At 63.7% G+C, this 14,983-nt stretch overlaps 1 protein-coding gene across 1 annotated transcript in view; it reads left to right on the top strand.

Moving 5' to 3' along the window:
* Positions 1-13,736, top strand: part of LOC116501610 — a 14,940-nt gene extending 1,204 nt beyond the window's left edge. The window contains exons 2-32 of the mRNA XM_032207205.1: positions 15-153; positions 358-461; positions 709-797; positions 1,026-1,179; positions 1,718-1,996; positions 2,089-2,249; positions 2,941-3,077; positions 3,553-3,738; positions 5,200-5,371; positions 5,852-5,962; positions 6,037-6,138; positions 6,368-6,478; positions 6,797-6,896; positions 6,979-7,033; positions 7,113-7,183; positions 7,280-7,335; positions 7,443-7,485; positions 8,453-8,500; positions 8,602-8,684; positions 8,941-9,112; positions 9,328-9,538; positions 9,622-9,708; positions 10,167-10,246; positions 10,323-10,364; positions 10,572-10,696; positions 11,093-11,272; positions 11,945-12,010; positions 12,511-12,612; positions 12,698-12,781; positions 13,332-13,487; positions 13,728-13,736. Of these exons, the coding sequence (XP_032063096.1) occupies positions 15-153; positions 358-461; positions 709-797; positions 1,026-1,179; positions 1,718-1,996; positions 2,089-2,249; positions 2,941-3,077; positions 3,553-3,738; positions 5,200-5,371; positions 5,852-5,962; positions 6,037-6,138; positions 6,368-6,478; positions 6,797-6,896; positions 6,979-7,033; positions 7,113-7,183; positions 7,280-7,335; positions 7,443-7,485; positions 8,453-8,500; positions 8,602-8,684; positions 8,941-9,112; positions 9,328-9,538; positions 9,622-9,708; positions 10,167-10,246; positions 10,323-10,364; positions 10,572-10,696; positions 11,093-11,272; positions 11,945-12,010; positions 12,511-12,612; positions 12,698-12,781; positions 13,332-13,487; positions 13,728-13,736 (3,515 nt within the window). The remainder of the gene's footprint in view (positions 1-14; positions 154-357; positions 462-708; positions 798-1,025; positions 1,180-1,717; positions 1,997-2,088; positions 2,250-2,940; positions 3,078-3,552; positions 3,739-5,199; positions 5,372-5,851; positions 5,963-6,036; positions 6,139-6,367; positions 6,479-6,796; positions 6,897-6,978; positions 7,034-7,112; positions 7,184-7,279; positions 7,336-7,442; positions 7,486-8,452; positions 8,501-8,601; positions 8,685-8,940; positions 9,113-9,327; positions 9,539-9,621; positions 9,709-10,166; positions 10,247-10,322; positions 10,365-10,571; positions 10,697-11,092; positions 11,273-11,944; positions 12,011-12,510; positions 12,613-12,697; positions 12,782-13,331; positions 13,488-13,727) is intronic.
* The last annotated feature ends 1,247 nt before the right edge of the window (positions 13,737-14,983 follow it).

Here is a 14,983-nt window from a genome sequence, read left to right as displayed (position 1 = left end):
ACTGGTGGGCGCAGTGCTGCGGTGCCTGGGGCTGCCCACCCGCACCGTCACCAACTACAACTCGGCCCACGACACCGACGTCTCCCTCACCACCGACATCTACTTCGACGAGAACATGCGGCCCATGGAGCGCCTCAACACCGACTCCGTCTGGTACTGGTTTATACTGGTTTAAACTGGTTTATACTGGATTGGGCCGGGAGCGGGGCGGCAGCACCAGGAGGGCACAAGGAGGTGGCTTGTGGCACCACGGGGGTAGGAATGGCTGGCAGAGCGGCTCCTTCTGGGTCGTACTGGCCTATACTGGTCTGAACTGGTCCATGCTGGTTTCATACTGGTTTATACTGGTCTGCACAGGAACTTCCACGTGTGGAACGACTGCTGGATGAAGCGCCCCGACCTCCCCGATGGCTACGACGGGTGGCAGGTGGTCGACGCCACCCCGCAGGAGACCAGCAGCGGTACTGGTTTATACTGGTTTATGGAAAACAGTCGTTTGTACTGGTTTATACTGGTATATACTGGGAGGAGACCTGGGCGGGAGGTCCAGGGGATGGTTGGCAGGCCAACGGGCAGCCCCTTGTGCTGGTCTGTACTGGTCTATACTGGTCTCTACTGGTTTGTACTCGTCTATAGTGGTTGGTATGGGTCTGTACTGGTCTGTACTGGTCTATACTGGTCTGTACTGGTTTGTGCTGCCCCTCGCAGGGCTCTTCTGCTGCGGGCCCTGCTCGGTGACGGCGGTGAAGAACGGCGAGGTCTTCCTCAAGTACGACACGCCATTCGTCTTCGCTGAGGTAGGGGGCGTGGCTTAACCAAATAGAGTGTGGTTTATCCACAGTGGGCGTGGTTTATCACAAAGTGGGCGTGGCTTAGGGATGGTGGGAGGGGCTTGGGGCCTGGGGAGGCTCAATGGAAGGGGTAGGAGGGGCTCAGCGCTGAGGGGGTGGGGCTAAAGGGTGGTGGATGTGTTGTATGTTAACGAGGGGGGCGTGGCCATGCTAATGAGGGGGGCGTGGCCGCAGGTGAACAGCGACAAGGTGTACTGGCAGCGGCAGCCCAACGGGGCCTTCTCGGTGGTGCACGTGGAGGAAGGCGCCATCGGGCGCCGCATCAGCACCCTGGGGGCGGGCTCGGGGGCCCGCATCGACATCACCCACCAATACAAGCACCCCGAGGGTGAGGCCACGCCCCCTCCCCGGCCACGCCCCCCTCCCTTTGGCTCTGAGTTGACCCCAAACCTTGACCCCAAACCTTGACCCCAAACCTTGACCCCAAACCTTGACCCCAAACCTTGACCCCAAACCTTGACCCCAAACCTTGACCCCAAACCTTGACCCCAAACCTTGACCCCAAACCTTGACCCCGTTGTTCCTGGGCCCGACAGCCAATGAGGGTTGGGCCCTTGTCCCTGTGACCTGGTCACCTTTGACCTATCACCCTTTGACCCCAAAAACCCATCACCCCAAGACCCGTTGACCTCAAGACCCCATGACCCTTGACCCCTTGACCTCAAGGCCCAATGACCCTTGACCTCAAGACCCCTTGACCTCCAGACCCCTTGACCTCAAGACCCACACCCGTTGACCCACAACCCCATCCCCTTTGACCCCCTTGACCCAACGGCGACCCCTTGACCCCGGGACCCCCCAGCCCTAAATTGTGCGCCCTCCCCCCTGCGCCCTGTGACCCCTGCCCTTTGACCCCTGCCCCGCAGGCTCGGAGGAGGAGCGCCGCGCCGTGTCCACCGCCACCTCCCACGGCTCCCGGCCCCGCAGCCGGGGGACCCCGTCCACCGGGGAGGTGTCGGTGACGGTGGGGGCGGGGCCGGCGGTGGCGGGGGCGGAGCTCGAGCTGCGAGTGGTGGCCCGCAACCAGGGGGCGGAGCCTCGGACGCTCCGCCTCCGCCTGGCCCTCGCCCCCGTCCGCTACACCGGGGTGGCCGGGCCCCCCTTCCGCCAGGAGCAGCACCGGCGCGCCGTGCCCCCGGGGCAAGGTGAGGCCCCCCTGGGGACCCCCAAAAACCAAAAAAAAGCAAAAAAAAACCCTCGGGGGGTCGCCCGACGCCCTGCGTGTCCCCCCTGGCAGAGGAGACGGTGACGATGACGGTGGGCTACGCGGAGTACGGCCCCCACGTGGGCGACCAGGACGCGCTGAGGCTGTCGGTGGCGGGGGCGGTGGAGGAGACCGGGCAGGTGGTGGCCAAGGAGCTGCGCGTGCGGCTGCAGGCGCCCGACCTCACGCTGACGGTACGGGGGCATGGGGGGTCCCCTGGGTCCCATCGTGGGGCCCGTCCATGTCCCTCGGGTCCCATCCGCGTCCCTTGGGTTCCATTGTGGTCCCTGTCCACGTCCCTTGGGTCCCATCCATGTCCTTTGGGCCTTGTCCCCGTCCCTTGGGTTCCATTTTGGGTCTTGTCCGTGTCCCTTGGGTTCCATCTTGGGGCCCGTCCATGTCCTTTGGGTCCCGTCCATGTTTGTTGGGTTCCATCTTGGTCCTCATCCATATCCCTTGGGCCTTGACCATGTTCCTTGGGTCCCTTGGGTTCCATCTTGGGCCCCGTCCATGTCCCTTGGGTTTCATCCGTGTCCCTTGGGTCCCGTCCTTGTCCCCTGGGTTCCATCTTGGGTCCCTTCCATGTCCTTTGGGCCCTGTCCACGTCCCTTGGGTCCCATCTTGGGCGTTGTCCATGTCCTTTGGGTTCCATATTGGGTCCTTTCCACGTCCCTTGGGTCCCCTCCATGTCCCTTGGGTCCCATCTTGGGCCTCATCTCCATCCCTTGGGCCTTGTCCGTGTCCCTTGGGTCCCATTTTGGGTCCCGTCTGTCTCCCTTGGGCCCCATCCCAATCTCTCAGCTCCCTTGGGTCCCTCCGGTCCCTTGGGTGACCCCGGGCCCCGTCCCACGGCCGTGTCCCCCCCTCCCCGTGTTGTCCCCGCAGCTGCTGGCGCCGGCGGTGGTGGGCCAGGAGGTGCCGGTGCAGGTGGTCTTCCAGAACCCGCTGCCGCGGGCGCTGACGGGCGCCGTGCTGCGCATGGAGGGCGCGGGGCTGTCCTGCCCCCAGGCCGTCACCGTGGGGTGGGGACGCGGGGACAACGGGGGGGGTGGGGGGGCGTGGGGGGGTGTGGGGGGCGTGGGGAGGGGGTACAGGGGGTGAGGTGGGGGTACAAGGGGTGGGGGGCACCCAAAGGGGATATGGGGTAGGCAAATGGGGCTCGGCCATCTGGTCTACCTTGGGGGCACCCAAAGGGGTCGTGGGGCACCCAAGGGGTCCATGGGGCACCCAAAGGGGCTGTAGGGCACCCAAAGGGGTCATGGGGCATCCAAAGGGGTCTTGGGGCACCCAAAAAGTCCAAGGGGCAGCCAATCACTGATGGTGCACCCAAAGGGGCCATGGGGCACCCAACCACCTCTAGGGCACCCAATGGGTCTATGGGGCACCCAACCACCCCTGGGGCACCCAACGCGTCTGTGGGGCACCCAATGGGTCTGTGGGGCACCCCCCGCCCCCGTCAGCACCCAAGGGTGCCCCCAACGCCCGTTGTCCCCGCAGGACGGTGGAGGCGGGGCAGACGCTGCGGCTCCGGCAGCCGGTGGTGCCGCTGCGCCCGGGGCGCCGGCGCCTGGTGGCGGCCATGGAGAGCGCCCAGCTGGGCCCCGTGCACGGCACCCTCCAGTTCGACGCCGCCCCCGACCCTACTGGGAGCACTGGGAACGCTGGGAGCGCTGCCGAGCCCCCGCCCCGCACCCGCCGGGGACGGCGCCGCCGGGCGCGCCCTGCCGGGACCACCGGGGGGTGATTTGGGAGGGACTGGGAGCACTGGGAGGGTGATGGAAGGCACTGGGAGGGGACTGGGAGCACTGGGAGGAGGGTATGGGGTGACTGGGGGGGGACTGGGAGCACTGGGAGGGTGATTGAGGGCTCTGGGAGGGGACTGGGGGCAACTGGGAGGGGATTGGGGGAAACTGGGGGGGACTGGGAGAGGACTGGGAGCACTAGGAGGGGGATAGGAGGGTCATTCGGAGGGACTGGAGGGAACTGGGAGCACTGGGAGGGGACTGGGAGGGTGTCAGGGGTATACTGGGGGCGCTGGGAGGGTGACTGGGTGTACTGGGGGGGCTCGGTGGTGATACTGGGAGGACTGGGACCAGGAATGGGGCTTACTGGGAGCACTGGGGCCAGGCACAGGGGTTACTGGGAGCACTGGGAGCTGATTTTAGGGTTACTGGGAGCACCGGGGGGTTACTGGGAGCACTGAGACTGTTACTGGGAGCACTGGGAGCGTTACTGGGAGCTCTGGGGGAGCCCCTCCCACCCATACCCCCGCCCCGCCCCGATGACGTCACCGCCCCTCCCCGTGACGTCACCCAATAAAGCCGCGCCGCAGCCCCGCCCCCGCCTGGTTCTTTGGGGGGGAGGAAAGCGCGGGAAAAGTGACGTCACAAAGGCGCGCGGGGCTGGGGGGGCGGGGCCGCGTCGCGCGAACGTCACTTCCGGATCCGGCGCCGGGCGCACGTGGCGGCCGTTGGGGAACCGGCGCCGCCGCAGCCCCCGCGCGGAGCCCGCCCCGCCGGAAGTGACGCAGCCGGGAGGGCGGGGCCATGGCGGGCAGTGACGACAGGTGTGCGCGTGGGGAGGGGGCGGGGCTTCGCGGGGGGCGGGGCTCCCGGGTTTGGGGTGGGGGAAGGGGAAAGGGGGCGGGGCTGCGGGGAGACGGGGCGGGGGCGGGGTCGACGGGGTCGGGGCGTGGCTTGGGGTGGGGGCGTGGCCTCGGAGTTTGGAGGCTGGGCCTGGGAGCTGGGGACGGGGCTTGAGGTAGGGGGTTCAGGCCAAATATGGCGGTGGGAGGGGCGGTGGGCGGGGCTGTGGGGTAGTGGGAGGGGCTATGGAATGGTGGGCGGGGTTATGGGGGTGGTGGGCAGAACTTTGAGATGGTGGGTGGGGTTTTTAAGGGAATTGGGCGGGGATTTGGGGCGGTGGGCGGGGCCATGGGGTGGTGGGCGGGGTTATGGAGCGGCAAGGGGGCGGGGCTGTAAGACAAGGGGGCGGGGCCATGGGGGAGTGGGCGGGGCCACAAGAGAGTGGGCGGGGCTTTGAGGCAGCATTCAGGCCCACGGGGCTGGGGCAGCGCCGTATATGGGCAGGTGGGCGGGGCTTCCAGGCGGTGGGCGTGTCCCCGCGCTGACCCCGCCCCCCCAGCCCCTGGCTGTCCCTGCGGCTGGCGCTGGCGGGGGCGTGGCACGCGGTGCGGGGGCGGAGCCTGGCGCAGTTCCCGCGGGTGCTGCGGGTGCTGGAGGCCGTGGGGCGCGCGGCGCCGGGAGCCCTCCACTTCCGGCACGGGGCCCGCCTGTGCCTGGGCCTGAAGGCAGCCGTGAGTACCACGCCCCCCTTCCCAGCACCCCCTGGGCTCCACAAGATGGCCGACGCCCTTCCCATCATCCCTCACAAGATGGCCGCTGCCCTTCCCATCATCCCCCACCAGACCCGGCCATCTTGTCCCCTTGGCAGCCATCTTCCTCCATGGCCGCCATCTTCTTCCTCGTTGCCCGTTTTCCCTTCCCGTTGCCCAATTTCCCCCCTTTTTGCCCATTTTACCCCCCAATTAGCCATTTTACCCCCTTGCTAGCCCCTTTACCCCCCGGGTAGCCATTTTACCCCCTTGGCAGCCATCTTGTCCCCCTGGCGGCCATCTTCCCTCAATGGCCGTCCTCTTCCTCATTGCCCATTTTCCCTTCCCATTGCCCAGTTTCCCCCCAGCCTCCCCCCTGGTTGCCCAATTTGCCCCCCGGTTGCCCCTTTCACCCCCCGGTCGCCCCTTTTACCCCCCCGGCGGCCATCTTTGCCCCCGCAGGTGGTGGTGCGGATGCTGCAGGAGGCGCAGCCGGACGGCCGCATCCTGGACGCCGTCGACTCCTTCTTCCCCGAGGGTGACGGCGCGGCGCTGGCGGCTCACGGCCAGCCGGTGGGCACGGGGGGGACCCGGGGGGGGTCGGGGACGTCCCCGCGTCCCCCCCTGACCCCCCCGTGCCCCCCCAGAGCCCCCAGGACGTGGCGCTGGTGGAGGGGGCGCAGGAGAGTTTCCGGCAGCTGGTGCTGGAGCTGCTGGGGGACGGCCAGCGGCGGGCGGCCTACCTGCAGGTAGGTGCTCCCAGTACGGACCAGTGCCTCCCAGTGGGGTCCTGGGGTCTTCCAGTAGGGTCTTGGGGTCTGCCAGTAGAGCCCAGTGCTTACCAGTATGGCCGTGATGCCTCCCAGGGGCTCCCCAGTGCCTCCTCGTGCTTCCCAGTTCCAAAGTTGCGCTTCCCAGTTGCCCCCAGTCCCCTCCCAGCCCCTCCCAGTCCCTCCCAGTTCATCCCAGTCCCCGCAGGACACGGCGGGCAGTGAGTACGGGGAGCCGTTCCTGCAGGCGCTGGAGAGCCTCTTCCACGAGTTCCTGCTGCGCATCGAGAGCGCCCTGCCCGCCCCTGACGTCACCCAGGTGGGCGGGGCCTAAAGGGGGCGGGGCCTAGAGGGGGCGGGGCCTGGCTGGGAAGGGGCTGGGAGGGGGAAGGGGTGGGGCTTAGTGGTGGGAGTGGCTTGTGGGCGGGGCTTGATGGCTGGGGGCGTGACCAGCGACTGGCCACGCCCCTTTGGTCTAAAGGGGGCGTGGTTAAAAGGGGGCGGGGCTAAAAGGGGTTGGGGGTGGGGGAGAGGGGAAAGCCCTGGGGTGGGGTAGGGGGCGTGGCCTAATGGTGTGGTTAAAGGGGGCGTGGTCACGTTTGGCCTCTCCCCCCCTTCTATGCCCCGCCTCCTCCAGTTACAGGAAGCGGTGTGGAGCCAATCAGAGCCCGGGCCCTGCCCCCGGGAGCTACCAATCCTCCACCGATACCTGGAGGACGTGGGCCACGCCCACCGCGGTAGGCGGGGCTTAGCGGGAGGCGGAGGGGCCTAAACCCACAAGCCCCGCCCCCTCTGTTGACGCTAAGCCCCGCCCCCCAGCCTCGTTGCCCCGCCCCCTGCAGCAGAGTGGTAACCAAACGAGCCCCCCACCCGGGTGAGTGGCCACGCCCCCTTTCCTTCAGCCCCGCCCCCTGGTACCACGCCCCTCGCTGACCACGCCCCCTTTTGTTTAGCTCCGCTTCCAGGCCCACCAAGCCCCGCCCCGGCCTCCGCAGACTCCTCCCCCGCCGTGCGAGGCCATTGGGTGAGTGGGGGGGGCAGGGGGCGGGGCCTCAGAAAAGGGGCGTGGCCCCACAAAGGGGGCGTGGCCTCGCTGACCCCACCCCCTCCCCCCCTTTAGCATTCTTCGGTGACGTCAGCAGCGACTCAGAGCCAGAGGAGGTGCCCCGCAGGAAGGTGGGGCCGTTAATTAGGGTTAATTAGCAGGGTTAATTATCATAGGAGGGGTAATTAGGGGGCGTGGCTAATTAACGGCCCCTCCCCCTTGCTGTTCCCGCCTCCAGGCCCGCTTCCTGCCCTTCCCACGCCGCGCTGTGCTCCTGACAGGTCGGTGTTAACGAGCCCTGCCCTAATTAACAACTCCCACCCTAATTAACCCCCCCCCCTTAATTAACGCCCTACTGGGCTAATTAATGCATGCTGCCAAATAGTGAGCTATAGGAGATGACGGGCTGCCAGATTGTGAGCCGAGCCGTACCAACTGTTGTTGGGGGGGGGGGGGCTATAATCAGCCAATCAGCGACGAGAACCGCGGCAGGGCACCAATGGGAGCGTGGGGGGGGGGTTAGGAAGCCTCCACCTTTAAGGACGAGTGGCCAAATCCGCGTTTTTCGCGTTAAAATGGAGTTAAAAATGTTTAACCCCCCCCCGTGCGGCTGGGTAATGGTTCATCCCGCTGGGACTACAGCTCCCAGCATCCCCCGCGCGCGGGGCGGCCGCCATTTTGTGCGGCTGCTGGCAGAAAGGGGCGGGGCTCGGGGGGAACTACAACTCCCAGCGTCCCTTGCGCGTGGGGGGCGGTGGCCATTTTGTGCTGAGAGGGTGGGGGGCGGGGCCTGGTGGGAACGGCGTTCTGTTTCCGGTTCCGGGGGGCGGGGCTTGCCGGCGGCGGGCGCGGGGCACGATGCTGATCAAAGTCAAGGTGCGGGGGGAAGGGGGGGGGAGGGGCGGAGGGGGGGTTATTATGGGATGGAGGGGGCGGGGGAGGGGCTGGGGGGCGGGGGGAGCGGGGCATTGTGGGATTGGGGGGGGAGGGGGGGCGGGGGGGAGGGGGTTGGGGCCTGGTGGAGGGGGCTGGGCTGAAGGGAGGGGGGCGTGGCTTTGTGTGTGGGCGTGGCTAAAGTGGGCGTGGCCTCGCTAAGCTCCCCCCCCACTTAGCAGACGCTGACTGGGGTCTTGTGGAGGGGGTGGGGGTGAAGGGAGGGGGCGTGGTTTTGTGTGGGGGGCGTGGCTAAAGCGGGAGGGGCGTGGCCAAAGTGGGCGTGGCCCCGCTAAGCCCCTCCCCCCGTGGCAGACGCTGACCGGGAAGGAAATCGAGATCGACATCGAGCCCACCGACAAGGTAGGGAGCCTCCTGGGGGCGGGGCTTGTTTGCTGAGGGGGCGTGGCCTCCGGAGGCCCCGCCCATTCCGATGCCATCCCATAATAACCCCCCCGGGGCAGGTGGAGCGCATCAAGGAGCGCGTGGAGGAGAAGGAAGGGATCCCCCCCCAGCAGCAGCGCCTCATCTACAGCGGCAAGCAGATGTGAGGGGCGGGGCATAAAGGGGGGCGTGGTCACACGGGGGGGGGGCGTGGTCACAAAGTGGGCGTTGCCGCAAAGGGGGCGGGGCCAACTGGGTGGGTGTGGCCCCTGCTGGGAGGGGCTAATGGTGGGTGGGAGGGGCTTCAAGGGGATGATTGATGGGGGTGGGGCTTAACCAAGGGGTGTGGCTAAGGGGGGGAGCCTAAAGGGGCGTGGCACCGAGGGGAGGGGCTTAATGGTGTGGCCACGCCCCCCCAGGAACGACGAGAAGACGGCGGCCGACTACAAGATCCAGGGGGGCTCCGTCCTCCATCTTGTCCTCGCCCTACGTGGGGGCAGGGCCCGGCGGTGAGGGGGCGGGGCCCGGCACAAGCCCCGCCCCCCCGCCACTCCCCGCGGGGGGAGGGGGGGAGCTCCTCCTCCTGCCCCCGCCCCCTCTGACGTCCCCTCCTCCCCCCCTCCCCTCCCTCTGCCCCCCGTTGGTGATGTAATAAAGTGTCTTGATGATGTCATAGCTCTGCGTAGTGACGTCACTGGGGCGGGGTTAAAGGGGGCGGGGCTTTAGGGTGGGGAGGGAATTAGGTTAGAGTGAGCGTTGCCCTTTTAAGGGGTGGGGTGGGCCCCACTCGCTGTTGCCGCCTTAAGAACCCGTGTGGGCCCCCTGCGGCTCCATCGCCCTTTTAAGTGCCGCTCGCTCCCGGCATCGCCCCTTTAAGACCTCGGAGCCGCTCCGCCCAGAGCGGCCGCATCCGCCGGAAGCCGCCCCCTGCTTCCGCCCTTCCCCAAGATGGCGGCGCCCGAGCTGGAGGCGCTGCTGGAGGCGCTGCTGGAGCCCGACAGCGACGGCATCCGACGGGTACCGGCCGCGGGGCCGCGTGACCGGCCACGTGACGCGCCACGTGACGGGTCACGTGTCCTAACCCCCCCCCCCCCTTTTAGGCCACCGCCCGCCTCCGCGAGGCCTTCGCCGACCCCCGGGCCCCGGCCGGGCTCGGGGAGCTCCTGGGCAGCGCCCCCCGCCCGCAGGTGAGGCGGTTTCCAGGCCCCCTAGGGGCATAAATGGCGGTTTCGGGGTCCCCCCCATCACCACGTGGCGGTTTCAAGGTCCCCCGAGTCCCTGCATGGCGGTTTCAGGACCCCCAAGGTCCTAAATGTCAGTTTCCAGGCCCCCCAGGTCTTTATATGTCAGTTTTGAGGCCCCCCAGGTGCCCACACGGCGGTTTCGGGGCCCCCCAAATCTCCACAGGACGGTTTCCAGGCCCCCCGAGTCCCCACGTGTCAGCTTCAGGACCCCCAAGATCTTAAGTGTCAGTTTCAAGGCCCCCCAAATCCCTGTAGATCAGTTTCGAGGCCCCCCCAGTGCCCCCACATCAATTTTCAGGCCTCCCCTGTCCAAATTTCGCTGCTTTTTGGGGCCCCCCACCCAAATTTGGGGGTTTCGGGGCCCCTCCACCTAAATTTTGTCGGTTTCGGGGCCCCCCCAGGTCCGGCAGCTGGCCGCAGTGCTGCTCCGCCGTCGACTTTTGGGGCGCTGGCGGCGCCTGGACCCCGACCTGCGACAGAGGTGGGTGCCAGGGGGGCGGGGCTACATGGCGGAGGGGGCGGGGGCAACCCCAAGCCACGCCTCTCCCAAATTTCAGGCTCCCCACCCTATTGGCCGAAGCCTTGGAGCGGGAGACAGAGTGAGTACAGGCGCTGGTGGCGGTTTCGAGGACCCCACCCTGAAAATTTGGGCAGTTTTGGGGCTCCCCACCCAAATTTTGCCGGTTTCGGGGCTCCCCCTGAAACCCACAGCGGTTTCGGGGGACCCCACTCCAAATTTTGGAGGTTTTGGGGCTCCCCCGCGAAATTGGTGGCGGTTTCAAGGCCCCCCCTTGCCCCCCCCCCAGGCATGCGGTGGTGGTGGCGCTGGCCCAGCTGGCGGCCCTGGTGCTGCGCCGGGGGGGGGGTCGGCTCCTGGGGACCCCTGGGGGCCTGGGTGCAGGGGGCGGCCCGCGACCCCCGGCGGAAGGAGGTAAGGGCGGTTTCGGGACCCCCAAAAACCCGTTTTCCCCCAAATTTACCCCAAAACTGGGTGGGAGGGGCGGTTTCTAGGGAGTTTGGGGGAGGGAGGTGGGTAAATGGCGGTTTCGAGGCTCCCCACTCCCCATTTTCCCCCAATTTAGCCCAAAATGAGGTGGGAGAGGGTGATTAGTAGAGTTTTTTTTGGGAGGGGAGGTCCCCAAATGTCAGTTTCAAGGCTCCCCTGATCCCATTTCCCTTATTTTTACCATAAAGGGTGGTTTCAAGGCTCCCCACCCCCCAATTTCCCCCAATTTTCCCCCATAACGACTTGGGAGGGGCCGGTTTCAAGGGGTTTTTGGAGTGGGGGGGTCCCAAATGTCGGTTTCAAGGCCCCCCCTGCCCCCAGGTGTCCCTGCTGGTGCTGAGCGCGGTGCTGGAGGACGCCCCCCCGGCGCTGGCCCCCCACGGCCCCGCCCTGGCCGCGCTGTGCCGGGGGGGGCTGGAGCCCGGGGCGCCCCCCAGCACCCTCGCCTACGCCCTGCGTGCCCTGGGGGGGCTGGCGGCCACGCTGGGGGACGCCCACACGGTGAGTGGCGGTTTCGGGGCCCCCCCAAAAAAGTTACGGGGATTTCGGGGTCCCCTGTATGGAGTTCTGGCGGTTTCGGGGCCGCCACTACAAAGTTATGGCGGTTTCAGGGCCCCCCCTATAAAATTATGGTGGTTTTAAGGCTCCCCTGTAGAATTATGGCGGTTTCAGGGTTCCCCCTATAAAGTTATGGTGGTTTTGGGGTCTCCCCCATAAAGTTACGGCGGTTTTGGGGTTTCCCCTATAGAATTATGGTGGTTTCAAGGCCCCCCCATAAAGTTTAGGCGGTTTTGCGCCCCCCCCCCCCCTATAAAGTTATTGTGGTTTTGGGGCTCCCACGCAAGGTTTTGGTGGTTTCAGGGCCCCCCAGGTTTCCCAAACCGGCCTTTTTTAGCCCCAAAGTTGTCCTAGGGACAACAAAACGGCAGTTTCGAGGCCGCTCTTTGCACAAAAATGCTGGTTTTTGCCCCAAAAAGGCGGTTTCGAGGATCCCCGTGAAAACAGTTTCAGGTTTTCTGTAATAGGGGGGCTCAAAATTACCCGAATTTGTGACTTTTGGGGTTTTAAATAGTAATTTATGGGGTAAAATGCGTATTTTTTTGAACGCTCCAAAAAACTTTACTTTCTAATTTAACAAAAAAGTGACTTTTTTGCCCCAAAATCCCCCCCCAGGAGCTGCTGCGGTCGCTGGTCCCCGACATCCTGAGGGCCCTGCGCACCCTGATCGACGCCGATGAGGTGAGTTTTGGTGTGAAAAACACCAATTTGGGGCAAAAATGCACATTTTGGGGCCTTTTCGGTGGTTTTGAGGCTCCCCATAAATTTTGCTCCCCCGCGCTTATTTTTTAGAGTGATTTTGGGGCATTTTGGGGGTTTTCGAGGTTCCCTGCATTGTTTTGGGGCAGTTTTGGGGCTAAATACCACGATTTTGGGTCTTCTTGCACCATTTTGGGGTACAGTATCACCGTTATGGGGTAAATATCACCATTTTGGGGTACAATAACACTATTTTAGGATAAATATTTCCATTTTGGGGTAAAAATCACCATTTTATGGTCCGATATCCCCATTTTGGGGGCAAATACCGCCATTTATGTCGGTTTCAAGGCCCCCCCCCACCCTTTTCTTCCCCCAAAACACCGGTTTCGAGGCCCCCATGAACTAATTACCCCCCCAATTAATCAATTACCCCCCTAATTAATTAATTAACCGCCCCCTAATTAATTAATCCCCCCCAGGAGCGCGGTGCCGACGCCCTGGAGGTCCTGGACGAGCTCCTGGCGGCCGCCCCCGGGGCCGTGACCTTTGACCTCCGCCCCCTGCTTGACCTCTGCCTGCAGGTGACCCCCGGAGGGGGCGGGGCTTAGGGAGAGGGGGCGTGGCTCGAGTGGGCGGGGCCGCTAAGCCACGCCCCCCTTCTGGCAGGTGGGCGGGGACTCGGCGCGAGGCCACGCCCTCAGGGCTCGGGCGCTGGCGACCCTCGGATTCCTCGCCCAGCAGCGGCCCCGCGTGCGTACTGGGAGGGACTGGGATATACTGGGAGGGACTGGGGGGGACTGGGAGGGGTATTGGGGGCTACTGGGATATACTGGGAGGGGTATTGGGGGAACTGGGGGGGACTGGGGGGGACTGGGAGGGACTGGGAGGGGACTGGGGGATACTGGGGCGGTTACTGGGAGCTTACTGGTTTATACTGGGAGGCACTGGGAGGGGAGCGGGCCACCCTTGTGCGACCCGGGGGGGGGGGTCCCAGTGGGGTGGGGTCCCCTTTTGCCACTCCATACTGGCCCGTACTGGTTTATACTGGTTCATACTGGTTTGTACTGGTTTATAGTGGTTTACACAGTTTTTTACTGGTTTTTATTGGTTCTTACTGGTTCGTACTGGTTCTTACTGGTTTATACTGCTTTATAGCGATTTATACTGGTTTGCCTTATACTAGTTTATACTGGTTTGTACGGGTTTGTACTGGTTTGTAGTGGTTTATACGGGTTCTTAATGGTTTATACTTTTTTATACTGGTTTGTACTGGTTCTTACTGGTTCTTACTGGTTCCCAGGCCCTGCTGCGGGGGGGGCTGCTGGGGGTGCTCCTGGGGGGGCTCCTGGGCCCCCTCTGCGCCCCCCCCCAGCGCCCGGACCCCGAGGATGAGGAGGAGCCGGGGGGGGACGAAGGCTCCCAGGGAGGGCCCAGCCCTCGCCACGCGGCCGCCCAGGTTTTGGGGCAAATTCCGGCCTTTTTGGGGCTTTTGGGGATTGGAGGGGGTGGGGGGGGGTTAAGGGGATAGGGGAGTTTCAGGGGGGGTGGGGTTTTGGGGCGTTTTGGGTTGTTTTGGTTTTTTTTGGGGGGTTTGTTAATTTTGGGGGTTTAGGGTCATTTTGGGGGGTTTTAGTTGTTTTGCGGGGTTTATCGGTTTTGGGCGTTTGAGTTGTTTTGGGGGGTTTGCTCGTTTTAGGGGTTTTAGCCTTTTGGGTTTTTTTACCCTGTTTTGGGGTGTTTTCCCCCGTCTTCATTTTGGGGTGAATTTGGCCGATTTTGGGGTCCCGCAGGTGCTGAACGCGCTGGCGCAGGGGCTGCCCCCCGAGAAGCTGCTGAAGGAGCTGGTGAGGACATGTTTTGGGGCAAAAAATGGGGATTTTGTGTCTGGGGGCATTGAAAAAAGGGGATTTGGGGCAAAAACTTGGGGTTAGGGGGCAAAAAAATGCGGTTTTGGGGTAAAAATGTGTGGTTTTGGGTGTAAGTAGTGGGTTTTAGGTTAAAAATATGGTGTTTTAGGTTAAAAATGATGAGTTTGGGGTTAAAAAATCAATTTTTGGATAAAAAAGGGGAGTTTGGGGTGGAAAATGCAGATTTTTGGGGTAAAATTCTGGGTTTTAGGTTAAAAATGCGGGGTTTTGGGTTAAAAACTTGGGTTTTAGGTCAAAAAGTGTGGGATTTAGGTTAAAAATGAGGATTTTGGGGTTAAAAATCATGAGTTTGGGGTTAAAACAGTGAGGTTTGGGTTAAATTTGGGGGTTTGGTTTTAAACTGGAGTTTTGGGTTAAAAACAAGTGTTTTAGGTTAAAAATGTGGGGTTTGGGGTTAAAATACGAGATCTTTGGGTAAAAAATGTGGGCTTTCTGGTTAAAAACCCGGATTTTTCGGTTAAAACTTGGGGTTTCGGTTCTGAACGGGGAGGGTTTCATTTCCGGGCGCTGCGTTTTGGGGTGAAAAAGCCAGGTTTTGGTTAACGGGGGGTGGTCCCGCAGGTGCCGCTGCTGGAGCCGGCGCTGAGGAGCCCCCGGGCCTGGGAGCGCAAGGGGGGGCTGCTGGGGCTGGGGGCGCTCGGCGACGGCTGCGGGGGGGTCCTGCGCAGGAGGTGAGTGCTTTGGGGCGAAAAACGGCGATTTTGGGCAAAAAGGGGAAACGGAGGGGTTTTGGGGTGATTTCGGGCGGTTTTGGGGCGTTTTGGGGGGATTTGGGGCATTTAGGGGTGGTTTAATGGGATTTAGGGGTGGTTTAATGGGATTTAGGGGGAGATTTGGGGAGAGATTTGGGGCAATTTGAGGAGATTTGGGGCAATTTGGGGTGCTTTAATGGGATTTTGGGGAGGTTTGGGGGCTTTTGGGGGAATTTGGGGCATTTTGGGATGGATTTGGGGCATTTTGGGGGTATTTGGGGCTTTTGATGGGATTTGGGAATGATTTGGGGGGAGATTTGGGGCATTTTAGG

The sequence above is a fragment of the Aythya fuligula genome, unplaced genomic scaffold (genome assembly GCF_009819795.1).
Source record: "Aythya fuligula isolate bAytFul2 unplaced genomic scaffold, bAytFul2.pri scaffold_54_arrow_ctg1, whole genome shotgun sequence".
Lineage (NCBI taxonomy): Eukaryota > Metazoa > Chordata > Aves > Anseriformes > Anatidae > Aythya > Aythya fuligula.
The sequence above is the reverse complement of the archived record's forward strand: the minus strand, read 5'-3'. Positions and strand labels throughout refer to the sequence as shown.